General features: G+C 31.0%; 1 protein-coding gene across 2 annotated transcripts in view; it reads right to left on the bottom strand.

The window, feature by feature from the left end:
- The window catches only part of LOC129234651 (neuropathy target esterase sws-like), a 124,245-nt gene that overhangs the window by 8,443 nt on the left and 94,080 nt on the right, over positions 1-21,722 (bottom strand). The window contains exons 27-31 of one of the 2 annotated variants that reach the window (XM_054868691.1): positions 18,766-18,882; positions 11,809-11,957; positions 11,094-11,246; positions 7,320-7,424; positions 6,204-6,288 (exon numbers count right to left, since the gene is read on the bottom strand). In XM_054868691.1, coding sequence (XP_054724666.1) covers positions 6,204-6,288; positions 7,320-7,424; positions 11,094-11,246; positions 11,809-11,957; positions 18,766-18,882 — 609 coding nt within the window. Of the gene's footprint in view, positions 1-6,203; positions 6,289-7,319; positions 7,425-11,093; positions 11,247-11,808; positions 11,958-18,582; positions 18,700-18,765; positions 18,883-21,722 lie in introns of both variants that reach the window. The other variant, XM_054868690.1, reaches the window with a different exon arrangement.

Below are 21,722 nucleotides of genomic sequence, written 5' to 3'. Positions count from 1 at the left end.
CATATGAGGACAAAAATTCAAATATTTGTAAGCTTGTGTGGGAGCCATTCCTTCAAATTACTTCAAATATTCTTGTTTTCATGAATGAAACTAGTTTTTGACGAAATTCGGGATGTATTTTTTACCAATTATCTTCGATGGTAGATTTCAGCTCTATTGATGAAGTAAAATGTCTCTCCTTTGCAAACACTTTTTGCTAAGTCACCAAATAAGTTCTCTATTGGGTTAAGATCGGGAGACTTAGTTGGTCATTTCAAAGCTTCAACATTGTTTACTTGGAGCCTATTTTTTGCACTGTTACTCGGATGGATAGATGCGCTGTTTTGCTGATATTTTCAATTTTCTCCAGCAATAAATTCAGCATTTGGTAAAAGATGACTCAGGAGGACATTTTGATACGCTTGTGGGTTCATTTTACCTGAAACAAACGCAACTGAGCACACACCATTGTAAGCAAAGCACTCTCCAGTTCTGACAGAGCCTCCATCTAATTGGCGCTTGTAGAATATTTCTTTTTTTTTCGTAAATCATGCCAATAGTACTTCCGTCCGTTTGGTCCATCCAAACTCCACTTCTTTTCGTTAGAAAAAGTTATTTATATTCATTGGTTATCCCAGGTCATGATTTCCTAGCTAAAATTGAAACGCTCTATATTGTGCATTTTCAATAAATGAGGTTTAAGCATTTTTGCAGCATTAATAAATTTTCCACACCTTCTAATTGTGTTATACATCGTTTTTGACAAACATTCAAACCTATCGTCTCAATAAGTTTTCTGGTTGAGTACTTTTCAGGTAATGTAATACTTTCCAAACTCTTCTTCCATGACGCGAGGACAAAGCTTTAAGTTTCCCGGGTTTTCTTTTTACCCTAATTGAGTTTAAATCAAACAAAAATGTTAACTTCACTCTTCGATCTTTCTATTTTTTCACAATAGTACGCCTACTTATCCTTGTTGAAGAAAAAGCTTCAATCTGCCCTCTTTCTTGAACAGTTAACTTTTTACCTTACGATATCGTCACAAGTAGGACAAAAACTTTGAAGAAATTAATCACAAAACTGCAAGTTGAAGGGTTTCCACAATCTTGTTAACTGAGGTGACATTTATTACAGTATAAGTACTTGCAGTTTTTTAAAAATACTAGTGGCCTTAAAGTTTTTACTCAAGCTGAAATGCTAACTTTGAATAAACCACTGTTTTTCTGGTTATTGCATGCTTTACAAATCCTGTCTGTTGCGTTATTTCTTACTAATGAACATTAATGATCAATAATACAATAATATTAAAATCCCTTTAATATCATTTTCCTTTTTTCAAAGAAAATTATACTGGCCTTAAAGTTTTTACTCAGACTGTATAATTAAGATTTAAAATTAAATTAAGTATACTCATAATTGTATTTCACATGGCACTACACCCGTTGGTTTTCACCATTAGATCAAACGCTGCGAAATTATCAAAATTTGATCAGTCGTGTCAACACTACATTTTGTTTTGTTATAAAACGAAATAGTTGTGACTTTTGGTTGCTTCAGAACTTCTTTTGTTATGATGTGAAGTGGAAATTAATATTACGGCCTTTTCTCTTTTTGTTGATGTACAAACATATTGTTACATCATCAGTGATAAAGAATTAGGAACTTCGTTTCTCTCAAAATGTAGACAATAATATTTCAGTTGGAATGTATTATCTGTCCTGTTTTTCTTTTTTTTTTTTGAGTATACCTACGAATGTCAGACAGCATGACAGCAAAAGGTTGAGCAAATGATAGTGATGATAAATTACAGATAATATTTTTTGGCACAACAGGCCTATGTGTATATTAGGGTGGGCCGAAATAAGCCGAAAATTTTTTTTTTTCGAAATCAATTTTTGGATAGCGCGCAAAAGTTGCGTAGTGAGCTAGTTAGCACTCACAAAAAATTTCTTGGATATTAAAAAATATCTAGCCGGCGCTATTTGACATTGAAAAACCGTAAAAAAAGAGAAAAATGAATTTTTGTCGAAATTTTTAAAAAAAAACTAAATTCCAAATATTTTGCTGGAAGGCACCGAAAATGTTATATAATGAGCCAGTTCGAGCCCATAAAATGTTTCATTGATTTTAATGAGCATCTAACCGCTCCTTTCCGACATCAAAAATTGGAGAAAAATGAAAAAATATTGAATTTCATTAAAAACCAATGTGAAAATTATTTTTCAAAATTAAATCATAGACTAATTAATTAAATAGCACTATCAATCATAGTAATTATTATCACGCAATAGTATCATACATTTTCTAGAATTACATAATATATAGATAATAAAATTTTAAAAAAGAAATCTTCAAATTTGATTTATAATACCTCATGCATAATGAATATTATTTTTTGGAATAATATTGTCCCTTGTTATCAAATGATGGAAGTTCTTTCCTAGCATGAAGTTTTGCACGAATGTATCCATCTCGTGCAGTTTCACCACGAACTTTTATTGCAGCTTCGGTTACTAGTTTCACACAACGTTTCACAGCTTGCGTGTGACAGGGAAATTTCTCGAAAGTAAACTCTGTAGAATGTTCTTTGCACATTTCTTTCCATTGTTGGTCTTTAAGATGCATTGTAAGAGTTGGCTCTGTTACAACACAGTTTGCCCAATCAACTAAATCAACATAATCAACGGCTTCAAAATTGAGTTTAGGACGCTCAAAAAATCGTACACCATCCGAGCTCTTCGTCTTCTTATTTCTAGAGTTCAGAATGCGCCTAACAGCTAATTCCCGAATGTATTTTCTTGAGTCAAACAACATTGTCAACAGTAGCTGTTCAGGATGAGCGAAATATGCATTACTTGAGAGAACTTTGAAAATTATCTCCTTAACGTTGTCTGGAAACTGCCTTCCAAGAAAAATCATTTTCCAAAAATGTTGGGCGCCGTACTGGCAGTTCGGTTTTATTTTTATTTCAAACCACATTGGAGCATAAACTAACATTACATACTTTACAAGTATTGTAAGATTTTCTGATGGAGTTGGAGTGCCTATATACAAGCGTAACAAATGATTTGCAGTTGTCAGCCATCGCGCACGACTGACTGAGTTTGTCTGGGCTACTGTCAGCCACGCTTGAAGGACAACTGACCATCTTTTACAGCAAGACAGATTCTATACAAATATTGTTGTTCAATACTTAAATTTTTTATATCTTCCATGTTCAAAACCAGAAGATTGCAGTCAAGTTTATCAAATTTGACCTCCAGATTTTTTTACAATCTCTAAGAAGTTGTTCGATAGCTCCAGAATATGAATGTGACCACTTTGTGCAACCATCCAATTCCAGTATAAGATGCCTCAGTGGCAACTCATTGTGGACATTGGACGCAAGAGAGCACCCCTTTAATTGCTTAACTCCCAGCTGTGGAGGTGTAGAATTACAGCATTTCTTAAAGAAGAATACTTGCGTTCAATTCATTAATCAGTTTAAAGGACTTCAGAGGATTCACATTTTTTTAATACTCAAGGGCTCTATTAGTCAAATATATATAAATAGTTATAAAATAATCTTAGGAATAATAGAAGTAGTTGAGCGCCGTTTATTATCCCGAAGAAACTACTGGAACCAAAGATTAAAAAATTAGCATCTTATGTAACTATTTTTTAGTTGAGTGTGTGCATTTTTTAAAATTGGCGTACAAATGTCGCATAAAATAGGTTAAATTTTCACTGTTTTTTCTAGGTAACGTGTTGGTAACATTTCAGTACTTACTTATTTCGAAACTACTTTTAATTTTTTTTTTTTTTTTTTTAATTTTTCCAATGTTTCAGTATTAAAGGAGCGTAGCTAAATATTCTACGAAATGTATAAAAATCTTTGAGGATTTCAACTAATGCATTGACAGATACTTCTAATGTTTGTTGAAACTAGCTTCAAACTTTTATTTTTGCCCCCCCCCCCCTCTTTTTTTTTTTTTGAAAAAAGTGCATCTTTGTCCTTTTTTTCCGTTTTTCCATGTCAAATAGCGCCGGCTAAATATTAAACAAATTTAGCGAAATTTTTTATGGGTAATAACGGGTCCATATAGCAACTTTTCCGCACTATCCAAAAACAGATTTCCAAAAAAAGTTTTTTCGGCCCACCCTAGTGTATATGGTATGAGCTTCGTGGGCCTCATGTGGTCCGTGGGTCGTAAGTTGAACATCACTGGTATAAGTAAATAAAATACTACGAATTCACTATAAAATATCAAAGTGTAAAATCTAATACATCCAGTATTACGAAAAAACTGGAGAAACACATTTGATTCTAACAGACAGTTTAGCGTGAAACGTAAACATAAAATGCTGGAAAACAATAAAACATTTCGTTTTTTGGTAAAAACAGGATACACAAACTTCCCCAGATGAGGGTGGAAGAAAATGTTTCAATTAAATAGAAGAGGTGTCAGAAAAAAAATTATTTTTCTGCTCTAAATCTTCGAAATTCAAAATGGGTACCCGGTTATTGAAAGTAAGGGAAAAGTTTGGTCATTGACACTAGGGTTAAGATATGGTTGGAAATATTTTTTTGAAGTGATTACATTAGCATCAACAAATATAAAATTTTCAAAAGCTTGTCTACTCCACAAATTTAAAAAAAAAAATACTATTATCAATTTTTCTCAGAATTTATGATTTATCTGTAGCTTTTGGTTGACTTTGGTATACTTATTTATATACATAAATATATATTACATATACAATTATATTATACATACATAAATCTTTTTTGGATTCATTCCAATCAGTCATATAAAGTTTTTCGATTGGTAAGAATTTACAATTTCCAAGTAAACACGTTTATTATTTTTTCTCCGAAAAATCCGGTATGATACACAAGTAAAAATACTGAAAAAGAGTTAATTTCAAAAACATTTTTCAAAATAAAAGAAGTTTCAAACATGTAACAATAATGATGGTGAACAGTGAAACATTTAAGTTTGGTTTTTATTTCTTTTTTTCTTCTTTTGAATTTTTTAAAATAAATATTTTACTTTATAAATAAATAACGAATCTAAAACTCAATATTTTTTTTAAATTTAGGAGTTTTCTAAAAAATCTGCAATTAGCAATAATTTAGTAATTACAAAAAAAAGTTTACAATTAATAAAATAAACGAATAATAAAAAAAGTACTTAATAAATAATTTAAAATTTTCCAGTCGAATGAGAGTGGCAAATTAGAAGTTGACAAGTCCTGAATAACACAATTAGAAATGTATGGAGGGTCAATAATAATGCTAAACACATAATTCTAAGTATCCAAAAAGTAGAATCACTTAGTAAAATAAACCGAGTGAGTATTTAAGAAGCAGATGTAATTGGCTTTCGAAATGTGTGAAAAATCGGGACTGACGTGTAAAAGTGCAAGAAACGACTAAGCTGTGTAAATTTTGCAATTCATCTGTACAGTTCGATAAGTATGCATAACCTTGAACCCAAAATCCATGACCAGTTGTCAGTTTAAATGATTTTGAGCATTTTTTGCTTAAATCAAGACTTCCCATGTCGACTTTTGGTCATAGTCAAAATGCATGCCTTCCCCTGACTTTCCAGGTGCGTGGACACCATGTTTATACTAACAGTGGTATTTAAAATACATAAGACATCTGCAATGTGGCACTGATTTTGCAACAGGAGTTAATATGAATACAAGTAAAGTAATAAGGATGTGTATATGATAATATCATGTTTTATAAGTGATAACTGCTAATCTACATTGTATGCGCTAAGTAATTTCAATCTTTACTGTGACAATAAGCAAAATGAAAAGTATTTGCATAGAAGTGCCTTGGTTACTGTATAAAGAATCAGTATTAAATTTACAAACAGTTACAACAAAAAATAAAATGTCATTAGAAATAACAAAGATTTTAAATTTTAGAGCTTAAAGCACAAATGAGGCAGTTAGAAGCAAAGGGATGTAAGTGCAAAAATTAAAAATTTGGAGATAACCAGTACAAATTGTAGGTGAACCACTACTCTGTTTTGGGGCAAGAGATAACATTAGTAGCTCTGGTAACTGCTGCTATACAGAATGATTCAGAAGAACTTTTCAATCAAAGTCTACATAGGACCAGAACTTTAATTACGTTTTATTCAAAACCTGAAAATGTTCACTGACATCCCTTCGTTTCTCACTGCCTCAAATGCACATTATAACTAAAGATTAAACACATGACATACCTTCATACACCTGGTATGTTGGTCTTTTAATTTTGCAAACAATTTCAGCTAAATCTGTAAATGAGGCATTCCTCAATGTCACTTTCTAAAATAAAATTTATGAGAAAGATTAGAGAACAAAAATTTGCAAAGATACCATACAGCATATCAAATACATGCAATTAAAACAATATTTATTAAAATGAAGACAAAAATCACATATAATAAACAAAAATTATCAAGGCTGTATTAAAGGGTTTTTTTTTGGGGGGGGAGGCTCAAACTCCCTCCAAAAATTTTTCAAAACTATCCCAAAAATTGCTTTTTATTTTGGTGTTTTTTTGCTAAAAAAGTTATTACTACTATTTATTTTTTATTTATTTATTTATCTTATTTTTTTTCTCCCAATTTCATTTCAAAAATTAAATTATTATAATTGAAAAAATGAACATAGTCTTCTTTATTTGCAGTATTTATTTTTGCTGTAGTTATAGCTAACATCATTTCTTACAAAATAATACACTGTTTTCCTTCAGATTTTGAATATCTGGCACTAACAAAAGCAACAAAAATCTTTCAATTTAAAAGTGCCTAACTATACATAAACATATTTCACTAGTGTGAAAAAAAATAAAAATAAAAGAAACTTAAGAATTACTTTGATAACAGGTTTGTGAGTACACCCATCTATTCTTTTGAGATATTAAAAATGCATCAAATATTTAACAGAGATGAAATTATGTAGTTCACACACCAGATTTTTCTTTTTCATTTAATAGATTCGTCATCTTTGATGTTTGCACATGTTAATGCTCTTAAAGCAGCATCTCCCCATCCCCTTTTAAATAACAAATTAAAACAAAAATTAACATAATGCATGAATTAACTCAAATATTAGTGATCATATAGATTTCCCGAGTAATATGTTCGGTAAAACCCTCCCCAAAAGAAAAGTATGGTTACGGTCCTGATTAAAACATGTTTTTGTGAACTCTGCCATTTGCATTTACTACTATAGATTAAATTTATTTTAGAGGTGAAAAGATGAAACAATAGTATTTCCTTTTTTAGTCAAAACGTAACCCTCCCCCCTTTTAAAAAACTGAAAAAAAAAAGCTTTCTGGAAAAAGAAAATACCTGGTGATAATGTTTGTTCATTTCATTGTGCAATAAATTATGCAGTGACTTGTGACCCATTTTCATAGCAGGAAACAAGGCCTTTCCATGGTTATATCCCACATCCTAAAAAATGCAGAACATAGTTATTCAAAAACATATTACAGATAAATAGTTGATTGGGAACAAAGTAAACAAGAAGAGAATGTCTAGAAACTTTTACTAGGTCAGGGTTGGACTGTGCAGTTGGGCAGCCTGGCGATTACCCAAAGAGCCTGTGAGTTGCCGACTGGGTGCGAATTGCAATTAAATTCTTTTTTTTTTAACTTGAATACTTGAATAAAACTCTGAAGGATATACTAAATGAACAAATTGAATAAAAGTAACAAAGTATTTTCCCTGTAAAACTTTAAAAGAAAAGGCAATCTTAAAAGATTATTTAGATCTTCCAAAATTCTGTATTTTAAAGATTATCTAATTAAGGGACGCAAAATGTTATGTTTAAATTTTTCGTACTTAAAATTAAAAAAAAAAAAAAGGAATTCAGTAGTACAAAAATGCGAGAAGCTTCAGTTTGAAGAAAAAAAAAAAAAGAATAGATAAATGTGCCACTGGAGGAGGAGCCATTGACACACATTGCTCAAAACATTTAAAGGATATCGAGGTTTGGGGCTGATTTTGCACCTGGAGACCTTTTTTGGATGATCGATACATTATCATTATCGACAGACACAGTAAACTATGTGAGATAAAAATTACATTTGTTTGGCAGAAAAAATATTTTTTATTTAACCTTTGGGTACAAAAGGGGAAAAAATGCATTGTATGCGTATGAGAAAAACAAGTAAAAAAAGGAGGTTTCCTTAAAAGAAAATTGCTTTTAGTAGAGGGTATAGTTTCCCTGGACGGCCAGCAATGTAGAACACTTTTCAGGCACGGAATCAATGAGGCCAATAATGAGGGGCTGGGGTATTCTGCTCCACTCCTCCTGAACAGCTCTTTCCAGTTCTTGGAGAGTTTGTGGAGGTGATAGGCGTTTTGCAACTCGTCTGCTCAGGGGTTTTTCTGAGCCTAGGAATAACCCTGACATTAGGAGAAGGAATTTGGATGCTTTTCCCCAGGCATTCTTCAAAATTTAAGTCTTAAAGACACTATGGCAGACATTTTAGGTAGTGTAATGGGAAAGGATGGGTTCAGTGACTTTCTTCTGGTAATTTTTGGAAACTGAAATTCCAAAAAGCGCAATTTTAGATGACTTTTGATTATGTTAAGGGGAGGGGGTTTTGAAGCCCCTTGTAAATATTTGAAAATAAAATTTCTAAAATGTAATTTTAGAGTACCTCTATCAACAGAAAAGGTTCGGGGAAGTAGGTTTGGGGACCTCCTAGGCTTTTAGTTGTTTTAACTAAAAATAATGTAGCACTCCCTATTCCCAGCAGGTGCAAATCAGATATGTAGCATGAGGTAAGGTAAAAAAACAATACTACTCTCCTTGAAAAATTTCTGGATCTGCACTTTTCACACACATGGCAAAATATGGAAAGATATTTTAAGAACCAAAAATATCACTCAAGTCTTGTAAATGGATACTTTTCTGCACCAAAGCAAATGGTTAATTCAAGGATTTCAAAATCCTTTTTAAAAATTAATTTTAATTTCCTAGTTAGTGAGCAGGACATGCTGAAGATCTAAGGCAATGGTTTGGCATTTTCTCTTTCATTATAGGGATTTTGTCAAAACTTTTTAAAAATTTGCACAAAAAAAAAAAAAAAAAAATCTTCTGTCTGCTTTGCAGAAAATCAAAAAAAAGACATTCAGCTTTTTTATTCTTAGAAATTCCAATAACAATGAAATATTGGTTAGGGATAAATTAAAACAAACCATAGCTCTAGTAGAGAGCTTCACAAAAGAGAAACAGTAGAGTCTCCAAAATCCAAGGCAATTGGGGTTCGCCTCACCTCGGATTACTGAAAACTCGGATTTTAGCCGGAAGATTCTTCCAGATTAAAAATGTACACTATTCAGACAATATAAGAGGGATCATTTTTTACATCCTTGTATAAAGAAAAAGATCTATTGTCTTCATGAAAAATGTATCACTCAAATTTCCCATTTAATTGCATCAGAACAAATTTTGACTTTAGTGTTTCTCGATATTTGTGCATATTTATGTGTGGGAGGCAAGCAAAACATGCATTTTGATTTTTCTCTAACCCATTTCGATGAGTATTGTCGTGATGTCTGTATCAATGCGTCTGCGTGCATATGTATGTATCTTGGATTACACAAAATTGTAAAATTGGTTAGTTGGAAGTTTTAAATTTCTTATATGTAACTCATGTGGCGTCAAGTTGTGCACCTCTTTTCTTGATTACAGTGAGATATTCTTAAAGCTTCTAAAGGGATGTTAACATGTTCTTTTGTGGAAAATCAATGTCAATTTTATGTTTCAAGTTGTAATCTTCAAGTCATCTCCTAATCCATATCTTGTAGTCAATGAATATTTCGTGCCACTAAAGGAGTGTTGTTTAAACCAACCTCTCAATGTTTTTTTTCCTTCTATTTACTGTACGTAGCTAATAATTTTACAGTACCGTAGAAGCGGTCGACTATGGCACAGTTTTAGTAAATTTCTTACTGTAATTACTCAACATTCATTCAAAAAAAAAAATGAAGTTGCGTTATTATTATAGTTTAAGACCTTGGCTTTCGATTCTGACCCTGAAATAATTTGAAACTTTACCTACACCCCCTCCAGAGCAGTTTTTCTTTGTACCATTCTCACCCTCTCATTGTTGGTGAGAATGGTACAGCACATATTTCAATGTTTTCATATAGGTTTTAGTGGTTTGTACCATACTCTTCCTATCTTATATTTTAACGGGAGAGTTGTAGATGTAAGTTATGCTGAAATTTGAACTTTGGAGAATCAAGTACATTATAAAATCAAGATAAAACAAAGGCTTCATTTTCTTCAAGATTTTTGAAGATGGATACCAAATCTTATCTTTTTCAGGCCACTGCCAAAACTTACCTTGCTTCAACTTCAAACTCACTTGCATTTACACCTGTGATTTTTACTGGGTACTTTTTTCCCTGATAACCCAACACAACCTCCAAAATTTCGACTAATTACTGTACCACACTCACCCTCCAAATTGTAAACTTTACACATTTGTAACAGTAGCAACATCAAAATATTTTATTCTTGAATAAAAATTGGAAGTAACCTTCTTTATGTAATATGAAAGTGAAAGGTACATACGAAATTGAGATTCCTTCCGCACTAAAAGTTCACCAACATAAATTTCCGAGCTATCTACAAATACGTAGCACCAGTTGCTCACCACAAATAAATTCACAATCACCAGGTTATTTGTCTGGCGGGCCCTTTTGACAGTAATAACAACTCTCTCAACCAGAGAAGGTTGCGCAATAGTTCTTATTGAAACTGGGCCAGCCCCAAGTGCACTTACCAACGCTTATTACATCAAATTTGAGGTTTGTACCATTCTCACCCGCTTTTATGTTAGCATAAGAATTCTATTTTCAGATTTTAGTGAAAATCACTTTTTTTAGATGCTAAAGAATTAACTTAAAATATAAATGAAGTACCTCGTATTAAGCGGAACCTTGAACTTTCGAGACTCGGATTTTAGAGACTCGACTGTACCTTGAAACTTTGAAATATGTGTGTGTGTACATTCGGTATATAAGTAACCTTTAATAATTCAGGATTATTGCATATGCTTAGTTAAAATATCGTAGCTAAAAATAATAAATTACATTACACACCATTATTTCATCAAAACTTCCAAACTGTAATGTTTTGTATTTATCAATGGGAGGCCGAATATATGTGCAGTAGTCGCTTCGCTTAATTTGATCCAACTGTTTGACACAGCTGACATAAGCCAAACGAGATTGAATTTCTTGTAAGCTCGGAACCTGTAAGAGTAACAAATAAATTAGCAACCAAAAAGTGTGAAGCAGAAAAGGTAAGTTCTATTAACTTAAAACTTGCAGAATAGTGAATACATGTGTTTTGGAGTGATGAGAAATGTCGTTTTCAATGCAAAAAAAAAAAAAAAAAAAGCTTATGGATGAAAAGACATCAGACACAAGCTTTTGGCATTGCTTTTGTCAGAAATCTTTCCATCCATAAGCTCACTTCCTTAGGATTGAAAAAGACATTCCTTGTTATTCCAAAACACATGTATGCAGTAACCTGCAAATTTTCTGCAATAAATTCATTATTTTTAATTTCACTTTTTTGCACAAAGGTATTTATTTATTCCTTAGTTTTACTTGCATCTTCAAAATTTAAAAATTACCAAGAAGATCTCAGGTAACTTTAAATCGATTACCCTAACTCAGAAAAGGACAGAAATTGGAAAACTCAGAGCAATATTAACAGTTCAAGTTACCTAGAAACTTCCAGTCTAATATACCCATAGCAAGGCATGACATTCAAGTAATTTTACAAAGCTGGAGCTTTTAAAAAACTCACTTTTACAGGTGAAGCCCAAGGATTCCATTTTTTCCACAATAGCCACCAACCATTTAAAGTATCACCATAATTTGTCAGATCTATATCATCTTGACTTCCTACATCAATGGCAATTATAGTTTCAGCACCCATTTCACGCATCACATCAGCTGAAATAGAAAGTAATTCATAGTGTGACCATAAGAGCATATATAGAGCACATACAGAAATAAACTACAAGGGTAAAAAAAGTATGGAATTTATACATTGTGTATATGAATATTTATAAATATATACATATGTAAACACATTGTGCACACATATTTGTACATACAGATCCAGAGGAAGTTTTGCACAATTTCTTAAAGATTTTGAAAAGATATACATATATGAATTTCATTTTTCAACAAAGGGGTTGCTGCCCCCTGCTCCCTATTGCTCACTAGCCCCCAGGACAGGGTGGCGACAGGAACTGTGAAAAAAAGTTCCCTGACTTTTCCCTGATTTCCCTGATTTAGTTCACCAAATTTCCCTGATTTACGTTACCAATGATAATGGTCTTCTTTCTTTGCTCTACTTGAAATTCATTGTATGTTTGTATAAAATGCAGTATTTTAAACGTTTTAAGTTGTGTAAAATTGTTGAACTAAAGATGTATTTTAAAAAGATGCTGCTTTTTTAATAAAATGGTTTTAAAAAATAACATATCGTCATTTTGGTGGGGGGGGGGGGGGGAAACCCCTACAAAACAGTATATAAAATTTTTTTACATGGAAAGATTATAGAAAATTTTTAAAAAAAACTTTACTTCCAGAAACCACTTAGCATAAGAATTTTAAGAAACTATTAAAATTACTCTTAAAAACGTACTATGTGTATTTGTGATAGAACTAAAAAGTAATTGAAATTATTTTGAATTAAGTTTTTAAACAGTGTAATAATTGTTGCAAAAATAACAAGTAATAGTGATAGAATAGAAGTAATGTAGTTATTCTTATATGACTAATTGACATATTTATGCAAAACAGATGAAACCATTTGACATCCATTCATAGGGATCTTTTCTCTAATCAAGAACATAGATTTTGATGAATGAATACAGCATTTTAACAATAAAAAATAAAGATATTTACTTAAGTACACAAGTTAACTCTATTTCAAATGATTTCAGTATGTAACGAAAAAAAAATCTTTGATTGCTTTTGTAACAAACAACTTTGAAATGCAATAAGAAAAAAAGAAGAAAAAAAAGAAGAAAAAAAGCAATTAGTTAATTTTAAAATATATAGAAGAAGAATACAACTTGGTTATAAAACTAAAGAATCACTTAAGTCTGAAGAAAAATCCTTTATGATCTGCGGTGACAACAAATAGTATAACGGCAAAAAACAAAGTTTTTTTTATTGAAAGTTCAATTTTAGCAATTAAATTAAAAACGCGAAGAAGTAATAACTTTTAAGCTTTTATAGTATTAATTCAGAAACCAAAGATTTTTTTCTTGAAATCGTGATTACAGTATGCTAATTACTTCGAGACAATGGAATAAAGGCAAAGGAGCTAAGGCATTAATGAAGGCTTCCTCTTTGCCTGTATGTTTGTTTATTTTACGTAGCATTGAAAGCATAAAAAGAAATTTCAAACTACGTAAAATAAACAACCTAACAGACACAGAAGCAATTGTAGGAAGTTCATCCTGTGGTTAATAAATAAGATTCATTACTTTGACGTTGAGGAAAAAATATGCACAAATATGTGGCAGTGTATAATCGCATCTCATTAATTTTACTTTTTTTTTTTTTTTGTTTTGAACAGATAATTGGCGAAAAATGCGTAGGGAATTAGAGTACTTAATTTTTTAAAGCAAAAAAAAAAAAATTTCTCATAAAATCAATTTTCCCTGATTTTTTGTTATTTTTTCAAAATTCCCTGATATTTCCCTGACTTTTCCCTGATTAATAAAGTTCCCTGACTTTTCCCTGATCTCCCTGATTTCCCTGATCTGTCGCCACCCTGCAGGAGCTGCAAGAACTTCCATTCATATCTCAAAGTGAGCCAAAATTTATTTTTATTCACTACCTCATTACAGTCCTACAGGGGTGGGTTCAGTAATATTCTCATAAAAACAATATTTCCTCGGCAAATGTATTCGTTTTTGCTGATCATGAAAGAGTGAAAGGATACTTGTCCAAATTCTTAAATATCGAATTATTCCCCACCATTGGGTGCCTACTTTTATCTTTAAACAATTTTGTCATATGAATGCAGACCAGTGGTTGGAAAAACTACATTTCTTTTGTAGCGAACTACAACTACAACTACTTTGACACAAATGTAGTTAACTACAACTACAACTACTTTTTTCAAAATGTAGCAACTACAAACTACTTTTGAAATGTAGTCGCTACTTCGCTACTTTTTAAAAAATAAATAAATAAATAGCATACACATACACACCATTTGAGAATTGAATGAAAAAATTTATAAAATGTTCAGATTATATATTGGCTCATTTGAGCATGGAATATTGCAATAAGTTTTTTATTCTTTCTTTCCTTTACTGAAACGATTCGTCAATCCAAACTTTTTTTACCATTTGCACGAATCCGCAAGAAAGGATTAAGAAGTGGAAAGAATTCAACCTTCAAATTTTTAATCCTTTCCTGAGAGTAAGTAGCATTTCATTCAAGAAGTGTAACTCGGCTACTTGAAATTGAGATAAATGCAGTCATAATTTGATTTAAATTTTACATGGACATACATATACATGAAAGTGATTTAGATGATGAAAAACATCTTTTAAACAAAAGAGAAACTTTAATTTTCATTATATGAGTTAATTTTAAAGGAACTTATATTTCGTAGGAATTAATTGCTTTTGAGCTTCAAGCTAGGGTTCCGGACCTGGACACCATCTCATTGACTTTTAATATGTTAATATATCAATACTCGATCAGTGAAAAAGAAAAAAAAAGGAAAAATATCCCAAACGGGGCTACTAATTATTCGAAACATGAAACATAACTAAAAATACTTTACTTCAATGTGCAATTTTAAGCAACAGTGGACTCTGGCTACAACGCAATTCGACTGACGCGAAATGTCTATATAGCGAGTTTTACTCGAGAAATGCATTTTGCAGCTGACGCGAATTCCTCACCCGCAACAAGAAAATTTTCGGAGCGGAAGTAAGCTGGGTTTATATCACCTTGTTTCTTGGATACTAAATATTAGTTTCGTGAATAGAATTTCCCTTTAGCATCACTGAAAGCCAAAATTTCCCGCACCGTACTTGTCGAAACATCAGATTATTAACGTACAAATCGCCGCTCAGCATTTTTTCTTTCTAAATATGAAGTTGGTGAAATATAATTTCGCATAAGCGAGCTGTTTATCTAAAGTTTGAAACGCATCAATCGCGTAAGTTGAGGTTCGACTGCATGTGCAAATGGCATTGATACCGAAAGCTTTTTGCTTAACGGGCAAAGTTTTCATGAAACGGAAAAAATTCGTTTCTTTCTTTCTAAGCCATGCTCTATTCAAGACGAATATAGGGAAAACGTGAAAGTTTCTATGCCAAACAAACTAATGGCGTCAAACAGATACAACGTATGGCGTCAAAATAATATGTCAGAGGTCAGCTCGTATTTTTCAGTCTTACGAATCTGATAGGTGCGCAGTTTTACTTGCGTAAGACTTGCACCAGTCAGATTCGTTTAAAAACGCGCTTTTTTTTTTAAAAAACTTTATTCAAAAGTAGTTTCCAGAAATCGCTACAAACTACTTTTTTTTGTAGCGAACTACTCGCTACTCTACTTTTTTTAAAAAGTAGTGCGCTACACTACAAACTACTAAAAGATGTAGCTACTACAGTAGCGTCGCTACTTGTAGCGCGCTACTTCCAACCACTGATGCAGACAAATTCTTCAATAAATTTATATAACAGTGCAAGTTCAACATTATTGCAATCTATTGGAAACTATGGCATTTGGTCTATTTTAGCCTTCGTTTGAAATTTTAAACATTGATTACAAAATTTAACTTTATTTTTACTTTATATATTTTTTTTTTGTTGATGAAGTTTTTAAAGATTTCATCGGCAGAAGCAATGCCATCATCTGATTTTTATAACATAATGAGAAGCGTTCAATATGAGACTTTTGTTAAACTATTATACAATATCTTGATTTCTAAACTAAAGCATTTATCAAAGCTCAAGGTTAACTTTTTTCTTATTTCTCCTTAACAATCTTCCAGAGTCAATCAAATATTTTGGGATGTCACTTATAAAGAGCTCCTTTCAAAGTCCTAATGCAGAACAATCTATGGGAGACACATCAAAAAGCTTGGCTATGATGCTTATAAAGTTAACAGCTTCTAACTCAAGTTTCATTTCTCATTTTTTAAACATAAGAGTTGTAAATTTAGAAGTATGGCTTGTCTAGCTTCTTCTTATGCAACTTAAACAAAGTAAGATTGTTTGGATAAAAGCATGGAATTTCATTTTTGAAAATAAATTTTAAACCATTTTTTAAACAGTAATTACAGTTTTAATTTTAACCCTTGGCAGTTTTAATGTCAAAGCATACATTCATAAAAATCAATTTCAAAGCAACTATTTTTTTAAAATAAAACTAACAAATAAAACAAACATTGGAGAACAAAACATTTTAAACTGCATAAAATTTTGAAATTAATACAGTAAACTTTGTCTAAGGTAGAACTGGATGGAATAAAAATTTCTTGTAGTTTAGTTACCATTCGGGGTAAGAAAGAACAAAAATACAATTGGAGTTCTTTATATCAAAAAAATAAAAAAAGAACTAGATGAAATTTTGATCTACAGAATTATTCCATATAATTTATTAATCAGAAAGGTAGGTAATGTACAAATGAAATGTCTGGTTGAGACATTTTCTCGTAAATAAGCAGTGTCAATTTTGTTGAATATACGATTAGGAAAATAAAAATGCATACATGTCTCATTTGATGTGTGACATACTAGTAGAAAACAGTGTCTTGATTTTTGGCATAAAATTTATTTACAATGAAAAATTGTCCAACATATTAAAATTGTTTTAACATCTATTTACTCAATTGTAAAATGGCATATGGATATGCATCTCATAGTAAATTTTGTTAAAGATTAAAAAGAAATGAAACTCACCACATTGTCAAGCTTTTGCCATTTCATGCCAATAATGTATATGGCATTCCTAATATGCCTAAAACTAAAAAGTAGAGAAAATATTCTGATTTCATTTCTTTTGAGGATTTGCCAACAGATTCATCAAAATGTTTTTTTTTTCTTTTTTTTGTGATTAGATTATTTTAACATAAATGAATATGCACCATCTTCAAGTTCATGGTTTCTAGTGAAGATAATAATTCACATAACACTTTGGAAAAATTAGATGAAATGAACTTCACTATGCCGAAAATTATTTTGAATTGAGTACAGACATGGCAACAATTTTATTTCTTACAGATTTTTAATTCAAGGAGATTTGATTTGCATTATGTATTTGAAAAAAAAAATCATCTTACACAAAATCCAACTTAGAAAGTTTACTGTAATAATCTAATAATCATATAAAAATTCATTCATTGACAAATGTTTTGAAGACACAATAAAGTTGACATTTCTTAGAAAAGGCAACAAAAGCATGCACTGCTTTTTAATTTTTTTTTTTTTTTTCAATTAATTTAAATGAAGCAGAAGAGCCAAAAATCATGCATTTCAGAACAGAAAACAAGCTCCATATTTCAAGAAGAAAACTGAAAATTAAATAGAATATGATGCTTACATTAATCATATTTTATAAGCTTGAGAGGTTAGAACTGAACCATAACTTTTCTGTATCTCAGAAATAAATAAATGAATCTCAAATCTGTTTTTCGGGATTTGCTTATTTCTTGATTATTTTACTCAAAAGCATTCTATTCAACTAATGGAAAATATTTTGAAGGGGAACTATCCATTAGAAATTACTTCACAATTATGGTACATAGGGAAAAAAGGAAAAAAATATTTAAAAAAAAATGCTTTTTTTTGTTGAACTAGCTCTCAATCAAAGATAAGTCAATGCATATAAAGCAAAAGTAGAATATTGATGAAAAAAGCCTGCTTAAATTTATCAGCAAGAAACACTAAAACGTTTAAGCTTAAAAATTTAGGCAAAGTTAAGAATATCAAAAGAAGCAAGAAGCACATTTGTTAAAATACGTTCTCCAAAACATTCGTAGAGTATTTTACTTTGCTAAAGTTTCTGTTCCAAAATAATATATTTTGCATTTTTCAAAATGTCAAAATATTCTCCATTTGCAAAAGTTTCAGCACCAAAAAAAAGGTGCGGAGGGGGCGCAAATTATAATAAATATTCAATTGAAATAGGAGAGTTAATTTCAAGCCCCCCTCCCTCCCAAATGAAAGTATAAGAACTTTTCTCTCATTTATTCAAGATGAATCAATTATCATGATTAGCCACTATCCACATTCAAAGAATACATTTCGGAGCTGCTTCAAAATATGGCAATATAAACACATTAAATACTTACCTAGAAATAAGAAATATTACTAATTACAGACATATTTGTAAAAAGTTGCATTAAGTAAAATATAAATAATTGCACATAAAAAACATACACACTACAGTAGTACTATGTGCATTAAAGTTTGGCAGTGCTTCAAAAATCTCCCCTCCAATCAGAAAGTCAACTTCTGTTGTGTTTCTCCGATTTGTGGCTCATTTTGTCAGAAAAATTGTTATTATCTTAACGAATAACACCATATAATACCTGGCAAGTTATTCAGATAGCACCCATCAACAAGAAGATGGCCATCGACCGGATCACAGATTGGAGGCAAGAGCCCTGTGACAGTCATACTTGAACGGACATAGCGCCATAGACTACCTATTATCATATGTAAGGCAAATTCGAAATGAATATAAAGAAGCAATCTCAAAAGCTTACACTAACCTGGAAGATTATTGACGTAGCCCCCATCTAGAAGTAAGTGACCGTCCAGCGGGTCGCACATGGGAGGCATGTACCCAGAGAGGGACATACTGGACCTAATGTAGCGCCACAGTGATCCTGTAAACCACAGAAAGCGCTGAAACGTCACTGGCTGAAGATTATGTGCATAAAAATAGCTCAAATTCTTCTTCAAAAACGTTTTTTAAAAATCTAGTGTTGTTAGAAGGGATTTTGAGATACTAATAAGAAAATATGTATGCATAATTTAAAACATGATTAGCCTACTGAGTTAGTTGATGTTACCAAGATACAAATACAATAAAACTTTTTGAATTGACATGCAAAAACAAAATATTTAAAAAGTAATATATTTGCTAATAAAATAACATAAATGCAAATGATTTTGAAAACCCCAAAAGCATTTATTAAATATGACCAATGGTAAGAGCAGTAGCATTGCTACGGGGGGGCGGTCTGCTCCAGGTGTCACCCGCCTGGGGTGTAAAACCCAAAGTGGAATTTCAAGTTTTTGAAAAATATGAAGCTAAAATGCACTTTTAAGACTACAAATTTGAAAATTTTCTGGGGAGGGGACACCACAAATTACTGACCTGGGTGTCACCCATGCTAAGTACGCCACTGGCAAAAGGCTACTGCACAGATGAAAAAAATATTTATTTAACAAACATTATTGATGATTTTGTTCTTTATAGCAATATGTTGCAAAACATAGATAAATAAATAAATAAATAGGGAGGGGCAAGCATAGGTACATTTATAATCTTCTGAAATTCAGGTATGATTTATAATATCTGTAACTTAAAATTTATTGAACAAATTAAGTATGCACCATGCATAGCCTAGTCAGAGAACAGACAGCCCTTTCAAATCTGGCTTAACGTTCATGAATTGATTGAGAAGTAGCATAAAATATATCATCAAACAAAATTCTACCTCAAACTTTAGATTTTATTTCCCGTCCGCATTTTGCATCAGAATAAAAAATAAAACAAAACTTAGATTTTAAATATCGGAACTTTTTTTTCTCCATAATTAAATGAAGTTATGAGAAAGTTAATACAAATGCAAAACTTGTAAAATTAAAGTTTTTTCAAAAAATATTCTGTAATTGACTAAATTTAGTTCTTTTAATGTGTGCAAGATCTTGAGCACATGCTAAAAAAATAAAAGTGCAAAGTTTAAAAAAATTAAATTTATGTGAAAGTAATTAGAAATAAGTAAAATAATTAATATTCTAATTAGATGAATGATTAGTTCAGTTAAATTTAAAAAATAAACAAAGCAAATAGCATAAATTAAAAATGAACTTTTTTTTTTTTAAATTGGAAAGAAGTTTTGGTTTTCACTTCACAATACACAAACAAAACAGGTTGCATAGGATTAATAGCATACTTAAGGTAAGCATAGGGCAGAGATAGAGATTGCATGGAGGAAAGAAAAGAAAGGGCAGCCCCTGTTAATCTTAAATTAACAATTTACAGCTTTTTAAAAAAGATTAATGTTTTTAAAAACTTCAATGTAATTTACAGTATAAATTTCACTGTTTTCTTAAAAAACCCTTTCGTAATTTTACATAGAAATAGTGCAGTAGTGTTGTATTTTGCAAGTAGAGAAAATTTAGAGAAAACATCAAAAATAGTTTTAGTTATTCTTCAGACCATAAGTTTCAGAAAATGCAAGCTGATGCAATTGTTGCCTCACAGCAACACTAAGACATCTAATCCAAGGAATAACACTAAAATGTCCTACTATTGCTGTGAGGTGACAATATATAGAACCACAACCAAGGTGTCAATAGTTGGAATTCTGTCCAAAATGTGATAAATCATGTAAATTAAAAAGAAGCGCAAGAGCTGAGCTCCCGTGAGCTCCTATGCAAATTTAACCCTAGCCACAACCAGTAAATATGCTGACTAATTATGAGAGATTTTACTTCAGCCAGTGAATATACAAGATAAAAACTTCACCAGAAAGAAAATAGAGGAAAAGTTTTTAAACACCAACATCCAGTAAAGAGGCTTGTTTTGGACACCATTACAAAGGTTTTACACAAACAGAAAGTAAACTTCAAACATATTTAACTAATTTTATTTTTATACAGATTATATACTACATTTGAAGGAAGTTCATTAAATAAAACAAAACAAACATTAGAACTAACAAAAAATAAATAAATAAAAGTATAAACTTTTTTTTTTTTTTTTGCATTTTATGCTTCCCAAATATGAGTCAAATTTCTTAGAAAGAAATATTAAAAAGCGATAAATCTTTCTTCAAATAATTCCTAAAACAACTGCAAAAGAAAATGCAAGTATGCACTGTATAATTTGTAATGGAACAAATAGATATTAAAAAAAAATAATTTACTTGAAATATTCAATAAAACTACAGGTATTATAATAGTAAGATATTCATATTTTATCTTTCTGTCTTTTTAGAACATAAAACAAAAGATAAAAAAATACATATATGTATACTTTATTGAATTAACACCATTTTTATATATTTTATTATAATTTTTTAATTATTATTTTTTTCAATTATTTTTGCATTTTTTGAACTTTAAAGTATTTGACAAAATTTTCATATTTGTATTGTTTGCCCTTTTTACACTGAACAACTATGTATAGTAGCATCCCCCCCCCCCATTTTAAATCAAAACATCAAACTCCAATGAATAATACTAAGTAAAATACTCCTTTGTGCTAAAAAAACATCCTAAAACTCTACAGAAAATTATTGAACTTGCAATTTTGAAATCAATGAGCAAATATGCTTGTACTGATGCATTTTTGTGATTTATCTGATGAGTAAGGTCAGAAACCCTTTACATTTAAGGAAATAAATTAGTATTTACATTAAACTAAAGTGCAGCAATTGGAAAAAAAAAAACACTAGCCTCAAGAGGTAGGAGTAGCTACTGTTCTTATATTCTT

The sequence above is a fragment of the Uloborus diversus genome, chromosome 1 (assembly GCF_026930045.1).
Source record: "Uloborus diversus isolate 005 chromosome 1, Udiv.v.3.1, whole genome shotgun sequence".
Classification (NCBI taxonomy): domain Eukaryota; kingdom Metazoa; phylum Arthropoda; class Arachnida; order Araneae; family Uloboridae; genus Uloborus; species Uloborus diversus.
The sequence above is the reverse complement of the archived record's forward strand: the minus strand, read 5'-3'. Positions and strand labels throughout refer to the sequence as shown.